The sequence below is a fragment of the Cyprinodon tularosa genome, unplaced genomic scaffold (assembly GCF_016077235.1).
Source record: "Cyprinodon tularosa strain WSP-4 unplaced genomic scaffold, ASM1607723v1 ctg482, whole genome shotgun sequence".
Taxonomy (NCBI): domain Eukaryota; kingdom Metazoa; phylum Chordata; class Actinopteri; order Cyprinodontiformes; family Cyprinodontidae; genus Cyprinodon; species Cyprinodon tularosa.
The window spans coordinates 1,087,933-1,104,539 of record NW_024039210.1 but is presented as its reverse complement, the minus strand read 5'-3'; the positions used below and the strand labels follow the sequence as shown (position 1 = coordinate 1,104,539).

At 38.8% G+C, this 16,607-nt stretch overlaps 1 protein-coding gene across 1 annotated transcript in view; it reads left to right on the top strand.

The window, feature by feature from the left end:
* The window catches only part of htr2cl1 (5-hydroxytryptamine (serotonin) receptor 2C, G protein-coupled-like 1), a 48,129-nt gene that overhangs the window by 11,550 nt on the left and 19,972 nt on the right, over window positions 1–16,607 (top strand). Inside the window, exon 2 of the mRNA XM_038302096.1 lies at window positions 11,184–11,384. Coding sequence (XP_038158024.1) covers window positions 11,184–11,384 — 201 coding nt within the window. The remainder of the gene's footprint in view (window positions 1–11,183; window positions 11,385–16,607) is intronic.

The window sequence follows — 16,607 nt, the reverse complement described above, 5'->3', positions numbered from 1 at the left end:
GTCTTGCTTTATAAAGTCATAGGGAGATCATGTTTAAATGTCAAAGCTATATCTATTTCTATATTCAAAAATATCCTGTCTTAAAATTTGTGTGTTTTTTTCGTTATCTTTTGCAGGTCAGTTAGTTATACGTCAGCCTGTACACCTAAATTTGGCCAATCACATATATTAACGGTCATCTGTCAATCAAATTGTTTGGGTCATAGCATCTCGATTCATATGTCGCAGCTAATATATGCAACGGTTGAAATAAGAATCTTTGCCTGGCTGCTGTTAGCCTCGGAGCTCCGCTGGTTGCCCGCTGTCCCCTCAACTTCGGAAAATTTTTTTAAAAATCAAGCATTAAATGTGCAATATAGTGACGCTTAAAAGTATAATGTTCTCGCCTCAAATGATCTTAAAACTTACTTTTATTGAACAACAGCAACAGAAAAAAAGAACTTTTAACTTAATACTCTGAGCTCTGTGAGCGCTCAATTGAAAGTAGACGGGGTAGACTCATCCACGACCTCCAACACAAAACTCTCCTCCTCTTGCATGTTTCTTTGACAGCGTCGTTAAGCTACGTCACCAATTTAGTGCTACTTGGTCCCAATGTAATTTCCCAATGGGAGCGTACTAGCACTAAGTTGGTAACGGGTTAGCAATGATGCTTCCGAGAAACCGGCCACAATCAAACTGGCTGGCAAACCTTCCGCCTCAACAATCCCGCCCTCTTGATAAACAACCAATCAAATTCACTCGTGTAAATGTGTCATGCCCCAGTCGGGAGAATTCGGAAATGTACAGTTGGAACAGCCGTTTCCCTACGACTTTAACTTGGTGGGCTTCTATGATAATTCTTTGTGGGGAAAGAAGACTGACTTCACCTTTACCTGACATTATCTCCAGATACACCTTAGACAAAAACAGCCCATATAACCTTGCCTATACGCACTCATATCTAAGGGCAATTTAGCAGTCATATTTTTGTACAATCAGAGGAAGCTGAGTACCTGTTGATAACAACACATGAACTTGGTAAAGATGCAGACTTCATGCAGAATGACCCGAGGCTGTTATTGGGACTGTGCACCAGTTTCAAAATACCAACTAGGTCAGTCATTATTTTTAAGCCCTGAAGATAAAGATCTAGACCTTTGCTTTTTTATCTGCCTTCCAGCACTTTTGTATCCAAAGCACAATTTGTCCAGCCTTCAATATCCAGCCATTGCTCCTTGGCTGTCACGCATCCCTCAGGAATACTAAGCAGGTCAGGGAAGGTTGATTGCTGCTTAATGGGCCGTGTATGGTCAACAGACACCCTAGCTCCCTCACACTGGGCTTGTTTTGTTGCTTCAAACTGCAGCTCCTGATTGCTCACAGTGGTAATCAGTGTTCCCACAAACAAACACACAGTTAAAGAAGAAAAAAAATCTGGAAAATAGAAAGAGACATGTCTGTCTTTCTATTCCGCAAACAGATTCCATTACCAAGACAGATAGCCAGTCCTGCTCTCAACTCATTAATACCCACATCACAAAAAGAGCTATAGCCTTTGCAATGAGCTCACACACACTTGAATACAGCTCAGATCTATACTTGGAGCGTTATCCATCAGGCTGCTAGCTGACTGCACTGATCGGCGGGGCAGGCTGAAAGATAGAGCCAACATAAACGTAAATACAGAGAAACACACAACTGCGAATTGTCTGATATAATTTAATTAGTAGCAATATTGATAATGAATAAAATAATAACTATCACAATAAAACTTTATGTGTAAGTTAATTTAACCATTTTTTATTTAATTTCTGCCATATACAGAAAGCCACAGTCTATGAAAAAATGTCCCATCCTCTCCCACCATATGCATTCTGGTAATGAACAACTTAATATCTCTGTGTCAGCACATTAATCAGTTTGTTCATAATGTAAATGAGTGGATGAGGCAAGATTTCCTTCAGCTTAATGCAGGTGAGAGGGAAATCTGTATTTTTGGTATCTGAAATGCAAGGATCAAGATTAATGCTCATTGGACTCAAAGGGGCTAAAGACCATAAAATATATATGGAACCTATGTGTTGTTTTAGACTGAGATTTAAGTTTTGACACCCCATAAAGTGTGTTAGTCAATCACATTTCTATCTCATAAAAGATTCGGGATTTTTGGGGGCTCAAAACGTTTTGCAGCACCAGACTATATGGTCTTTGAAATACTTTAATCAGGCAGCAGCTTTTCCAAAAAATGTGTTGATAGGAGTAACTCAGTTCAGACACACAACTTCAAATCAAATCATACAAATCCTTTATTGTCCAAAAATAAAACTCTCTGCATTTAACCAATCCTCTTGGGGAGCAGGGGGCTACTGCTGTCAGTGCCCAGGGAGCAGTGTGGGGTTAAGGGTCTTGCCCGGGGACCCAGAGTGGAAGTCCATGGGGGTGGGGCTTGAACTCAGAACCTTTGGGACCCAGGCACAATCTTGTAACCAATAGACAACCACTCTCCCAAGCCAAAGTCAATAAATTAACCAAACCACTGCAGAAAAAAAAACAAAAAAACATCTGATTTTGGGATATATTTTTGGAGTCAAACTGTGAATATGACAATTTTATTTTATATTGTGAACCTACTGGGTGTTATAAGTTTTTTACTGAGAAAGAGTAGGAGTACATTTCTGACTGGAATGTCAAGTAAGAACAATGTAGCCTGCATAATCAATGCTCCCAGGACCAGAACTAACCTATGTGAGATGCCATTTGTGTTTTGTGTCTCTCAGCTCTGGATAAAAATCCCTGAAAACCTGAGATGTATAGAAATTGTTGGTTACTTTAAGTCAGGACTGGAAATACTTATGTTTGTTCACTACAGCATTTGAGCAAAGAATCTGACTAAATAACTAAAACATCTTTTCATCTTTAATGTCTGTTTTTTGCATAAACTTTATTGTGTTTCTGTCTTTCATTTAATGTCCAGTGATTTCTGTGTCATTGAGTGGTGCCATATATTTAATGTACCCTTGCCTTGCTCACTTCATATGCTGAGTATATCTGTTCCCACAAGTAAACTTAACAGATTTAATCAGAGAGGTTTAGATTTAAATAAAACTGTCTTTATATGGTATGGTAACTTGAAATGTCTGCCAAAATAATGAGCCATTTTTTCAAAATATCAAAATATTGTTTTCAGACAGCGCTGCTCCTATGCAGTATGAACCAGAGTTAAGCCATTTAGCGGCCCAGGACCAGTGTGGCAGGCCTAGAGCCAGTACCGCTGCAGTAGCTGTCAGCTTTCTTCCACCATCTTTTTTTCTGCCTTGGGCACCTTGTCTCACTGTTCCTGGCAGTCTTTTTTTGTTGTTGTGCTGAGCCAACAGCTAGCTCAAGGCTAACACTTTTGGTACAGCTGCAAGCTTTCAATAATACAACTATCCCAACATGGATTTCCAGTCTTTAAAGAATCTGGACATCAACAGCATCAACACGGCATCCACACATTGTCCTATACAGTATAGTTACAATCAGCCTGCTCAATTTGCCTTTCATATCCTGTCAGTCAGGACAGGAACTTTTACTTTCGGACAAAGTGTGAAGGTTGGTGTGTCAGTGAGAGACAAGCCTTGTAGATTGATTTATAGTTGGCATCTCAATAGATTTGTCATTCCTCTCCTTACACACCAAAAACAAATTTCAGATGGCTTTAGGGACCTAAAAAAGATCAAAATAACTTATTCTTATCTCAAAGATCTTCTCTCCTCATTTACATCATATGTATGCTCTGATCTACCTCAAAGTGTCTTCTTAAAGCTCCCAGGAAGAAGCTTAGCATAATGGGGGACATCACACTTTTTGCTTAAATGCTTAATTGCCTTCTAGTCAATGAGTTGATGCAATCAACTGGTTTTCCTTAGATAGAAATTTTTAATGAATTTGATTGTATGATCTGGTGAACTGTAAAGTGCCTTGAGATGACATGTATTGTGAATTGGCGATATATAAATAAACGGAATTGCTTCTAGTCTATAGAATGCCTTACAAAGGTCACCTGAGGGCACCGCACACGATTGGAAAATTTAAGACATAAAAAAAGCCTTTTATTGAATTTGTCTTCACCTATTGCATTTTATGCTCAATTTACATTCTTCAAGTGTCTAGTGCTTTTTATTATTATCAGTGTTGTGCTTTGAGATGTCTTTAAATATAAGTTGCATCACAAATTACATTTATTAATATATATATTAATATAGATACATCCAACTATGTGGTGAAGGCCTCACAGATTTTTAAGAACTTCAGTGTACAAACAACATCACAAAGACCAAGGAACAAAGTGGAAAGATGAAGGTAGAGAGGTTAGATTATAAAATAATAGCCCACTCTTCAAAGATCTCACAGAGCTCTTTTCAATCCATCATCCAAAACTAGATGAGTATGGCACAAATACAAACCTTTTAAGACATGGCCTTCAACCTAAACTGACAGGCTATGCAAGGACAGCATAACACAGAGAAGCAGCCAACAGGCCAATGGTTGCTCTAGAAGAGATGTATGTGACACCATTATTAAAATTATTTGGCTTGTTTTCAAAATAAAAGCCTATAAAAACTGAGCTGCTTCACTTTAGCAGGTACAGTTAGCTAGATACAGCCAAGGAAAACAATGTTGGAGGCTGAAAAGACTTCCATCTGGACTTCAGCCATATACTACTTACAAACTGAACTTCAACTAAATGCTTCAGATTCTGTGTAACTTTAATTTACTAGCACAAATGCTCTTTATTCAGTCTGATTTATCTATTTTGCAGAAAATAAAAGATAAAAAGTCAATCTTTAGATGTGCAAAGCTGATAAAAACATACAACAAAAGACTTGCAGCTGTAATCCCAGTTAAAGCTGGTTGAACAAAGTATAAATCATCGAAAACAGGACAAACACGAAGTGTGAAATACACTAAAGTTGATTCAACATTTCCAAGGATGTTAGCAGCCGGTGATATCTGTCTGGCATTTTCTCCCACAAACAAATCCATATTAGGAGAGCACGAGACTCCATCTTGTTTACCTTCACAGGAGACACCTTGTAGTTCAGAAGCCTTTAATCAAATTGTCTTTATTAGATTTGTCTTGTGTGATGCATGTTCATTCTTACCCCAGAAAGGTTAACCATCATTGAATAAGAAGATGAATGACAAAATGACGGCCCATTTATTTTATGCAGAGATATTCTTCCTACTTTTGTATAATCCTTACCAGTATCACTATATTGCCATCTCTGTTTTATTAGAAGTAAGATGTTTTAAAGAAAACTGATGCATTTTAAGTTTTGCATTTATTCATCTGATATATTTGTGATAAAAATAGCACATTAACTGAGGTCTGCCTTTTTGATTGTATTCAAATAGGAAGAGGACAGACCTGAGACAGAGCTGATTTGTTGCTTTCCCATTTAAACAATGATGCCAGAAACAATAATGATATCGATCCATCTATTTTCTAAGCTGAGTTAATATTGCAGAATTTCATGGAGGCGGGTGTCTGTTTATAGCAGTTAACAGGTAAGAGACAGAGTAAATGTCACCCTGTATCCAGCCTAACACAGGTCTAAAATAGACACGAACAACGGCTGTAATACAGAGGGAAAATATAGTCTCCAATAAACATAATATGTTTGTCCTTGGACTGCTGCCGTATGCCCAAATATCAAGAGGATATGTATGCACTAGTAGAGCACACAAACTCCAGACACCTAAATCCATTGCTAGATTTTTAACCCCAGACCCTCTTAGTGTATGGAAGACAAAAAAATGCTGCCTCATATTTAAGCTCCAGATACCATCAACCTCAAATGACATTTGGTAACAGACGATGCACTAACATGTCCACATCTGTTGTAGGAGCAAAACCCATAATTATCTAGAAATGTCTAGAAAACTTTAGAAACTTCAAATCAGTTGTTATGTAAAACATTTTTTTTCTTTATGGCTTAAAGCAAAGCCCAATCTGAAGGACATCACGGCAATAACTCTCAACACAAATTGCCTTATAGTTGCCATTATCTTTAGATAAAATATGAATGAGACCACACTATTACCAACAATATCTAAACAAGTCATTCCAGGAAGCAGTGCATCCATTGCGGACATATTAACTACTAATATTTGAAAAAGCAAAAGCATTCAAATACTAGTCCCTAGTGTGTATATATAATATGTTTTAAAGGCTTACTGATATAAAAGCTGATTCCTTTTAGGTGGAATAATTAGATATCCATGTTTCACAGTTGTATATTTGGATGTTTGGGTCTAATCTCAAAAAGTGATTTACTGTAATGATAATCTGCTCAAATGGATCAAATGCATAACATCTGTTCCAAAAGTGTAGATTTAATTAAGAACTTACAGGGGGAAAAAAATAAAGCCCTGGAAAATCACAAACCCAGATATGGCTCAGACTACATTATAAAACAGAAACAGGTGATATTATTACTTTCTGTGAAGGCCACTGAATAGTATATGATAAAAAGGATTGGTGTAAACAGGTGAGCTTAATGTATGCAGATGGTAAAATTGGAGAACTTCTCTTGACTGTGGCAAGAGTTTTTTTTGACTGGGAGGAAGCCGGAGTACCCGGAGAGAACCCACGCATGCTCAGGGAGAACATGCAAACTCCATGCAGAAAGACCCCCTCGAACCGGGAATTGAACCCAGAATCTTCTTGCTGCGAGGCAGCAGTGCTACACGCTGCTCCACTGAGCAGCCCAGCCCAGTGTTCACAGTTCAGTTATTTCTTTTTTTATGTCTTGTGTCTTACTTCTTTCCTACTTATGTTAGTGTTACTATGAACAGTTAGTCAAAGCTGGTCCTCTTTAGTCAAATATGACATATTGAATTTGATATTTCACACCATTGTGTTGGTTTACCAACCAAAAATGAAACAAAGTTTGTGCTGTTAACTTCAGTAATTGGGGGAAAAAACGTTCAAGGATAAAGAGTACTTTTTGGAAATATTATTTCTCGGTGTCTCATTTTTACCAAATAAAGGTCCAAATTTAGATTGAGCCAGCTGCTCAACACCTCCTGTGCTTCAGTGTCCCTCTGTGCCTCCGATATGTCTTTGACCTCCTTACGCAAGCTGCCTCCCACTCGGAATATGAGCATCTCATGAATCACATTCGTTGTCCCAGTAATCAGAATAGAAGTTGAAATAAAATACAAAATATGTGTATAAATGGTTGCAGGTTTTGCTCTCTCCCAAAAAAAAGGCTTTTTTCTTGTCAAAATAGCTACAAATGTGAAAGGACACAAGGAGGCTGACTCTGTAGCTTTTCTGAAAGCGAAAAGGGACAAAACTGAACAGAAAAGAGTTGTTGATCATCATCTCTTACATAATTTCACCCGTGTTGACTCTGAAAATAACTGCTTATAAGTGAAAGGCTCAATGACAACTTTATCTGCTCTGAAGGGATTGAAAAAAGGAGTCCCAGCTATGAATGTTAACGCTATATTAAAGACACATGTAATTTGGAGACACTGATATTAATTTAAGACATGATTAAGAGGCATGACTGACGGATACTACATCAACCACAGCACTAAAGAAGACAAATGTAAAACGCTTGGCTAAAGCTGTGACAGTGATTATAAGGGAATTAATGAAACATTCACGCTTGGAGCGGTTTAGTCAGATATGGTTAATTGTAGGTGACTTTTAACCACCATTTTCCTTCAACAGTTACAAGCTTTTAATTTTTCCTACAGGTATAAAATTAACATCAAAGGCAGCTCACCTCTCAGCAGACCTGTTGAGCTAATTAAATGTATCCAAGTTTGGCAGTGGATGATTTATTTCTCTCTTTGTTTATCTAAAATAACACTTTTTTGTCTCAGTTTCTGCATTTCAATTGTTTTGTTTGTGATCTGTCAGTGAACACACGGCCTAGTGTTCTTCTACTGGAGAAGGATTTTTATTCTCAGTGACTTAAACTACTCAACCTGCAGAGCAGTGACCCGAGATGCAAACTTGCACCCAAATTAGTTTGGGAATCTCATACTGGAACTGTGGAAGCCTCACTTTTAGTATTACTGAAATAATGTGTCTGCAGGAGTTGGACGTTTTTTTACCTCTTCATAAATACACCGCCTTGATAAACATTCATATGCACTGACATTTAGATCAATGATTATCTTACAAAAAAGGCAGCCTTCTTTATACAAATGAGGGACCTAGAAATGATACTGACTAGTGGGCTTTGCACTTTATGAAACCCTTGACTTTTTGATTAATCATACAATTCTTATCCGAAAGCCAACCCTGTCTTACTTTGTTACAACCACAAACTTCATTATATTTATTTGGGATTTTATGTGATAATCAACCACAACTTGTACTTAATTGTCAAATAGAAGTAAACTGATACACAATTTTGATCATGATTAAAAATTATCAAGATGTATGAGCAGGTTTTTCTGATTAGCTCTCTTTTATATCATACTGTTTAATATAACTAGTACTCTTATCTGTCATTTTTACTAAATTTCTGTTTAGAGCACTGAATCTAGGTGAAGCAATTAATGATTTGGCCTCAGAGTGTTTTTTTTTTTAATTTTTTAAGACCACTAGTGAAAAAACAGCATCACAGAGACCAAAGAAAGAAAATAGAAAAGTCAGGGAGAAAGCTGTGTAGTTTTCAGCAGGTTTCGGTTATAAAACCAAATCCCAAGCTGAATATTTTATGGTGGTCTTTCAAGAGATTAACATCCATCAGAACTGATCAGCATGGTATTAAAAGTGTTAATTTGGGTATCCAATTAAGAGTTTAAGGGAGCTGAAGAGATCCAAAAGTAAGGGTGTAGATTCTGTCAGAAAAAAAAAAAAACTTTCTTCTGCAATCCACAAGCCAGCTTTTATGTGACAAGAAACTAGAAAATACAATAATCAGCCTAATACTCTGCTACTTTTGAAAGTAGTTTGAAAGTTTGTAATAATCAAACTTGCTACCAGGCAGACTGGTAGCGTGGTTTAATAGGCAGGTGATGATAAAACAAGCTGATGAAAAACTGAACAGACAGGTCGACGACTTGAGGAGACAGATGAAGGTAGAAACCTTTGATAACTACCTAAATCCGGCAGGCAAACCGCAGCAGACTGGTAACAGGCTTTAAGCGGATGAATAATGGGTGACATTTTGAAGCAGGCTTTGAGCAGACCCAAGGCTGGTTGAACAAACTGGTAACAGGCAGAAGCAGGACAAAACGTTATTTGAGCTTGGGTGAAAAACTCACTGTTGGTTTTTGGGTCGTGTAGTTTTTTTGACTCGCATTATAGTGTAGGCTTCAAGGAAAAAAAACTACAAAATGGCGGCGCCAGTACTGGATTTTTTTTCTTTCTATTTTATAAAATTTTTTGGCATCGATTCTAGTACTTACTATTGGTTTGCTCCCGGTCCCGTCTGCTCCCGTTAATGTTTAATCCTGTACCGTCCCAATCACGTGATCGTTACTAATACTGACTCCCATCCCATGGGAATCCCACAGGAATTCCTGAAAAAATGTCAGGCTCTAGTGAACACTTTCACTGGAGGGATCTTTAAATGGCCAAGCAGTAGACGTTCCGGTGGGAAATGACTGCGAGAGGCAGTTAAAAATAGGCAGAGTAACAGCTAGGAGGAATGAGGATGATTTATATGAGTGTCAGGTGTATCTGCTCACTCTGATTAGCAGAGTTAAGGGCTGGTTATCCTCTTGCAGCAGTGTGTTGCAATGAGCTTGTTGCAGATATTTTAGGTTTATGTCCGATTTTGAAGGGTGGTCTGCGTTATATTATTCCATGCCAAAACGCAAGAGGGACAATCAGGAACTAGCTGTGGGTCTAGATACGGCCGAGGCGGTGAGGAAGTGGAAAAACAAAAGGGCCAAGTTTGTGCGACTACGGAGGGACATGAGGGCGAAAAAGAGCGGGAATCAAGGTGGAAAAAGGGTCCCAGCGTTCTTGAGCACCTCGCTCTTCTAGCTGGTCCAACTTCACAAGTCGCTTTCCACAGGTCATACAAAAAAAAACAAATAGGTACCAAACAGGAAATACGCATAGTGTAAAGTGGATGTAGATTTGACCAATGAGAGGCCTCCTGTCTGCAGCACTGTCTGCTTTTACCTACAATTTTGGAGAGGTGCACCAGAGTGTCACAGACATATTTGCGTTCACTGCGACAAACACACAGACAACCTGGTTTCTGAATGTAAATAAGCCTTTATGCAGGGCAGGGAGAGGCAAACAGCAATACCATAAGCTACTGAAGGGGAGACAACAAGCCTATGATTTAAAAAGCTTTGGTCACTTAAGACTAAAACTGAGTGTTTTGGCTACAAAATATTGGGGAAAACTATTACAGGATTGCTCCAGACAAACAAAATGTAAGAGACTGCAAAGATCTGAGTCTGGGGCAGAGGCTTTAAATGATTTAAATAGATTTAAAAAGAGGTCTACCTTTCTCTACTATAACAATCCTAACCATAGAGTACAATAGTGAATGCATGTTTATCACCAGTCAAAGTCTAGGCTTTTTTTTTATGACTTTAAGATCACAATTATGTTCTCGTTCTGTGTTTTTCTGTGACAATCAATCCAAGTAAAAACAGTGAATCTTATGGTTGTAATGTGGAAAGCTGCTACATTTGAACCATTAAGTATCATTGTTGGTATATTTCCAATGTTAAATATCAGTGCTAGTAATTTATCATTATTCAAGTCTCACCGAGGACTATCTTTCAAGATAACATGATATGACACGACAATGCAAATGCAGATGGCACAGAAACCTGTGTATATCATATTTGATGTTTTTCTATTATTTTAAAATACTTGTGATGATAATGGCAAATAATCTGAAATCTGTTTTGTTTTTTTTTGGTCCCCTGCAAAGTGAATGAAAAGTATAGCATTTTAGTGCTATAATGAACTCTAAATAATGATGGAGTTTTGAACCCCTCCCTGCAGTATCTTAAGCCTGAATAGTCAGCTAACCTTGATAAGCTCCACTCAGCGGTATTTCACAATGGATTGACTGTAATGAGTCAGATTCTTTCAAAGTCAGCACTGCCTATTGCATTGGGAGGAGAAAGACACAGCAGGGAAATCAGAATATTGTAAGAGTTGGGGATAAACTGCCCAGACTACATAATGATCCCCTCATCTCTTGCTGTTCTTCCAGACTATGCCTGGCCTCTACCGAGTGCCCTCTGCCCAATCTGGATCTACCTGGATGTACTGTTCTCCACGGCCTCCATCATGCACCTCTGTGCTATCTCCCTGGATCGATACGTCGCCATCCGTAACCCCATTGAGCACAGCCGCTTCAACTCGAGAACCAAAGCCATGATGAAGATCGCTGCGGTCTGGACCATATCAATAGGTCAGCATGCTCTTAAACTTGACATTTAATGTGTAAAAGTCACACACACATACATCCAAAGGGTATTAACCACCAGAATCTGCATATTGTAATGATGTAATGAAACTATTGTTCGGAGCATCATCTGGTAGATTACACAGAATCAATAAAGGACACATTTGCATGTTTGTGTCAGGAGGAAGAAATCCGTTGAATTTAGAGACCCTGATGGCCCTCCCTCCCACTGTGTCACAGTGTGAAACTATCACTAAAGGCTGCTTTCTTCTGTTTGTCAGAACAAATGAGCTCAGGCGATTAAATCTGACAAACAAGGTGCTTCTCTTTGGAGACCTAAAAGAGGCTTAAAGGGTTATTTCACTTAACAGTGAAGAGAAATTATTTAGTCTAGGTTATCACAATATAATCAGAGATTGTTCTTAAACATAATTTTATGCCTCATTGATGATAAAATGAGGCTTCTTGTCTAATTAGCTACATTGACTTATATGCAGTTCTGTATAAATCCAGTCAAAAAAATCGGAAACCTTGGAACTGTGATGTAGATTTCTAAATGTATATCTAGATGCCTAGATGGAACTACAAATTACAGTAAACTTGCTAATGGTGTGGCTTTCATTTGCTGCAGCTAAAGGGTTTTAGGATATGTCTTTGCATTTTTGCAAAGCAGGTGATTGACATCTTTGTCCATTTTTTATTGCATTGCAGCTTAAGCTGAGTAAAAGCTAATGGAAAGCTAATTTTAATATCAGTTTATAAATTATATTAAAATTTATAATCATCCAGGTCATAGTCATTCCATAAAAATTCAAAAAATATCCACTGGACTTGGTTTCCAAGATTTTAAGACGTTTTGCCACCTCTCCAGGAAGCTTTCTCAATTCAAATGTCTGGATCCGCAGTGAGTTTGAGTCTTATATAGGCAAAGCCTTGTATCGCTTGGAAACATGCACTGGTAACCGATGAATGGGTCGTTTGGTTCCATTGTTAGCCTGTAATACCTGAAACCTGTCTATGATTCTGAGGGTCGGTTGTTAAAGGGGGGATTGCCGATAAGGGGGGGATTGTCTCCTGTAATACCTAAAACCTGTCTATGATTGTTAAAGCTACAGTGTGTAACTTTTAGCGACATCTAGCGGTCAGACTGCAGACTGCAGCAACATGAACATCTCCCCCCCACCGCTTCTCCCCCCCAACAGTACGGCGAGCGTTACGGGACAAAATGTCTTCCACGACGTCCGCATCACCTACCTTCTCAAGTGATGAGGTTTGTTTACATAGATAATTTTACAGATAGTATTTCATTAGTCTGTGTAGGGTATAGATTTCATGTAGACTTAAGATAATAAATATACCCGTTATTTTTTCTACATCGTTGTGACGTTTTGGCGATCTCGCAATCGCTAGTTTGTTGGCTCTGGGCTTGCCGTAGCGCAAAGATGTCTGCCTCCATGGCTGCGAGACCCGTTTCTATGTAATTATAAATAACGAATTCTAAGGCAACGCAAATATTAAGGTTAAGAGGCTGAGCTCGTAGATGATGATAAATAACATAGTGATGTATAATATATTACATTTCTGACTGTATATCCCTGTAATTATTACACACTGTAGCTTTAAGAATCGGTGGTTAAGGAGGTATTGTTCACCGGCTGGAGCGGGTAGGTCCCTCGTTCCTCTGTGATGGGGTGGGGGGTTTGGTGATATCTGGAAGGGATCATGTCTATGATTGAATTGTATGTTTTTGGAAGCTGGAATCTGAGTCCACCACCTCTGTTTAAAGTTGTTTTTTCTCTCTTAACATAGATGGCTTCCTTCGTGCCCCTCTCAAACCACCTATTTTCTTTATCCAGAATGTGAACATTCTGGTCCTCAAAAGAATGTCGTTTGTCCACAAGGTGTAGATGTACTGCGGAGTCTTAACCAGAGGAGGCCGCTCTTCTGTGTTGGGCCATGCGTCTGTGGAGAGGTTTTTTTTGTTTCTCCAATATAAAGATCAGAGCATTCCTCGCTGCACTGAAAAGCATATACCACTCCACTCATATTCGGTCTGGGGGTTTTATCTTTAGGATGCACTAGGCCTTTTTTATGTATATAGTTCACTGGTTCGGAATTCACTGACTTCTCATGAGCTGGTGTAGTTTTCACAGGTCTACTTGCGCATGACTTGACTCGTTAAAACAGAGGCGACAATCAGTGCATTAAATCAAAGTATCCTGTAGCACACTTGCATATGTTGGGCTGATTTGCATCATACGCTCTCATTCCTTATAGAATTAATCTATAAAAAAAATGGAGGATAATTTACCTTTAAGGGTTTGTCCTTTATATTGATATTCTGCTCCATGAAAAGTGAGAGGGATTTTCTCTCCAAAGTCAAGTTTAAAAGCTTAATGTTTCATTTTCTGGAGGCCAAAGACCTCTATTGTCAGGCCTGATTGCAAATTATCACCGGATATAGTCTCTAAAACCTTTGACAATGCTCTCACTTCTTAATCCCCCCTGTGAGTCAAGAGTACATGGAGTACTCATTTGAACTTTTCCACATTTTATCATCTTGCTTTCACAAAACTAAAAGGCATTTAATTTGGATTTTACATTATAGATAAATCAAGACAGAGTAGTGTATTATTATTAAATGGAACTAAAACTCATAGCTTCCCTTTCATACTTATTTACAAACAAGAATTCACCAAGTATAACAGGCATTGTTCCCCATCCTTTTGAATAAATATTTTTTGGAACTATATAATAGTGCAACTAGAAAGTCCTTTGCTTGTAATTAATTAAACTTCTGACTGAACTAGGAGCCTCTATGAACATTTTTTTTGTTTTTTTTTGTTTCTATTTCTCAATTAGAGCTTTGGTTGAACATTGGTTTTCCTTTTTTAAACAGATAAACATATTTTGATCTAGACCCTTCCGTTGTAGGAATGCTTCTTTGTTTAACATTGGTTCCCTCATGTGGGTGAGCCTCGGCCTAAATGCCGTCTGTGTAGGTGTCTGAGCGAACACAGAGTCGTCCCTGCCTCCTTCGCAGACACTCTGCTGCATCTCTCCCCAACTGTAGGTGACTCCAGACAGTGCCGCAGACAGGAGGCCTCTGATTGGTCAAATCTGCATCTGTTCAACACTATGCACATTCCCTGTTTGGTACCTTACCACCTTGTTTTGTTTGTATGACCGCCATTGTGGAAAACAACTCATGAAGATGGAGCAGCTAGAAGAGCGAGGGGCGCGAGAATGCCGGGACCCTTTCTCTACCTGGATCCCCGCTCTTTTTCGCCCTCATGTCCCTCCATGGTCACACAAACTTGCCACCATTTCCTCACCGCCTCGGCCATATCTAGACCCACAGCTAGGTCGTGATTTTCCCCTTTTGCTTTGTGGCGTTGAATAAACATAGCGCAGACCAAGCTTTAAAATTGAGCATAAAACTAAAGTATCTGCGTCAAGCTCGCTGCGACACACTGCTGCTGGAGTATAACCAGCCCTTAAGTCTCATGTCTTTAAAACCTCGAAAATATTTTCTTCAATGATTTGACTTTTTAAGTTCCAATCTTTACTGTCTGGTCCCATAAAGTTGGACTCATTCTTAGGCAGGCTAGTCACCATGGTAACAAACTCTGAACTGTAAACCTTCTCCAGGGCAGGCTAGCTTTCAGGACTGATAAGAATTCTAGAAAACACTCCACCCACTGCAGCCAATCAGCAATGTCATTACCTCTCATCGAAGACCCGATTTAATTCAGAGTGCAAATAGAAGTTATACAAAAAAGCATCACAATAAAGAAATTGAAAACCAAAAAGCTGTTGAAGCAAAATATGTTCTTGACAAAATGAATAGTTTTCAATTGATTTATTTTTCCTTTTTGACATCCCAACCTTACTATTCTGTATTTGTTTTCTCTTGCATAATGTCCTCATGTATACCTGGCATTCATTTGTTTCTTGTAAAATTAGTTTATAAATCTAATTAAAAAAATAGAAATAAGAAGGCAAATTATAAGAAGATCCTTTGCATCATCGTGACAGTAAGTCATATTAGCTCTACAGGTTTTCATAGGTCGAACTGCATATTTTTTGCCAGATTGTAGAACCATGGGATGCTAAGCCACTCAGGAAAAATGCAGTACGTTAGGCTGTCAGCTAACTGTAAATGCAGTTTATGAATGAATTCAGCAAATTTTCTGGCCACTTGCCTGAACAACATATAAAGGATGTTAGGCCATCACAGATGAGTCAGTACTTGGATCTAATTTAAATTTCATATTCATTGCATTATGAAAACCTGGCCATATCATAAATATATATATATATAAGGATTAATTGGTTCATTGGTTGATCCATTCTGGGTTTACTTGGGGCTCTGTTGAAATGTATAAGTATGACTGGTAAACTACCGGTACAAAGCCCTTGGCAGTATTTTTCGGAAATTCAACATTCATTTTCACTATAATGCGGATGACACCCAGCTTTATTTATCCAGTAAACCCACTTCTTCACTCCCCCCCTTGCCCCTTACTAACTGCCTACTTTAAATTAAAGACTGGGTCACTTCAAACTTCCTTAAACTAAACAGTGATAAAACCGAACTCCTCCTCGTTGCCACTAAATCCACCCTATCCAAAATCAAAAGTTTCTCGCTACCCATTGACAACTTCTTGGTCTCCCCCTCCCCTCAGGTCAAGAGTCTGGGTGTCATCCTCGACTCCTCCCTCTCCTTTCAGTCTGACATAAACAAAATTACCAGGTCTGCATACTTCCACCTTTGCAACATTAACCGTCTCTGTTCCTCCCTCACCACACATACTGCCTCTGTCCTTATCCACAGCCTCATCATCTCTCGTCTTGATTATTGTAATTCTCTTATTTTCAACCTCCCTCATAAATCTCTCCATAAAATCAAACCTCTTCAGAACTCAGCTGCTCGTGTCATCAGAAGAACCCCCTCCTTTCATCATATTTCCCCTGTCCTTCACCAACTCCATTGGCTCCCAGTTCAATTCAGAATTCAATTTAAAATCCTTCTCTATACTTTCAAAGCCATCCATAACCTTGCTCCTCCATATCTGTCAGACCTCCTTTACATTGCCACCTCCTCCAGCTCCCTTAGATCTTCCTCCTCCATCCACCTCACTGTACCCCCAGCTGGACTTGTCACCGTGGGGAGCAGAGCCTTCAGCACCCCAGCTCTGGAACTCACTTCCTCCCAACCTCCGCAGT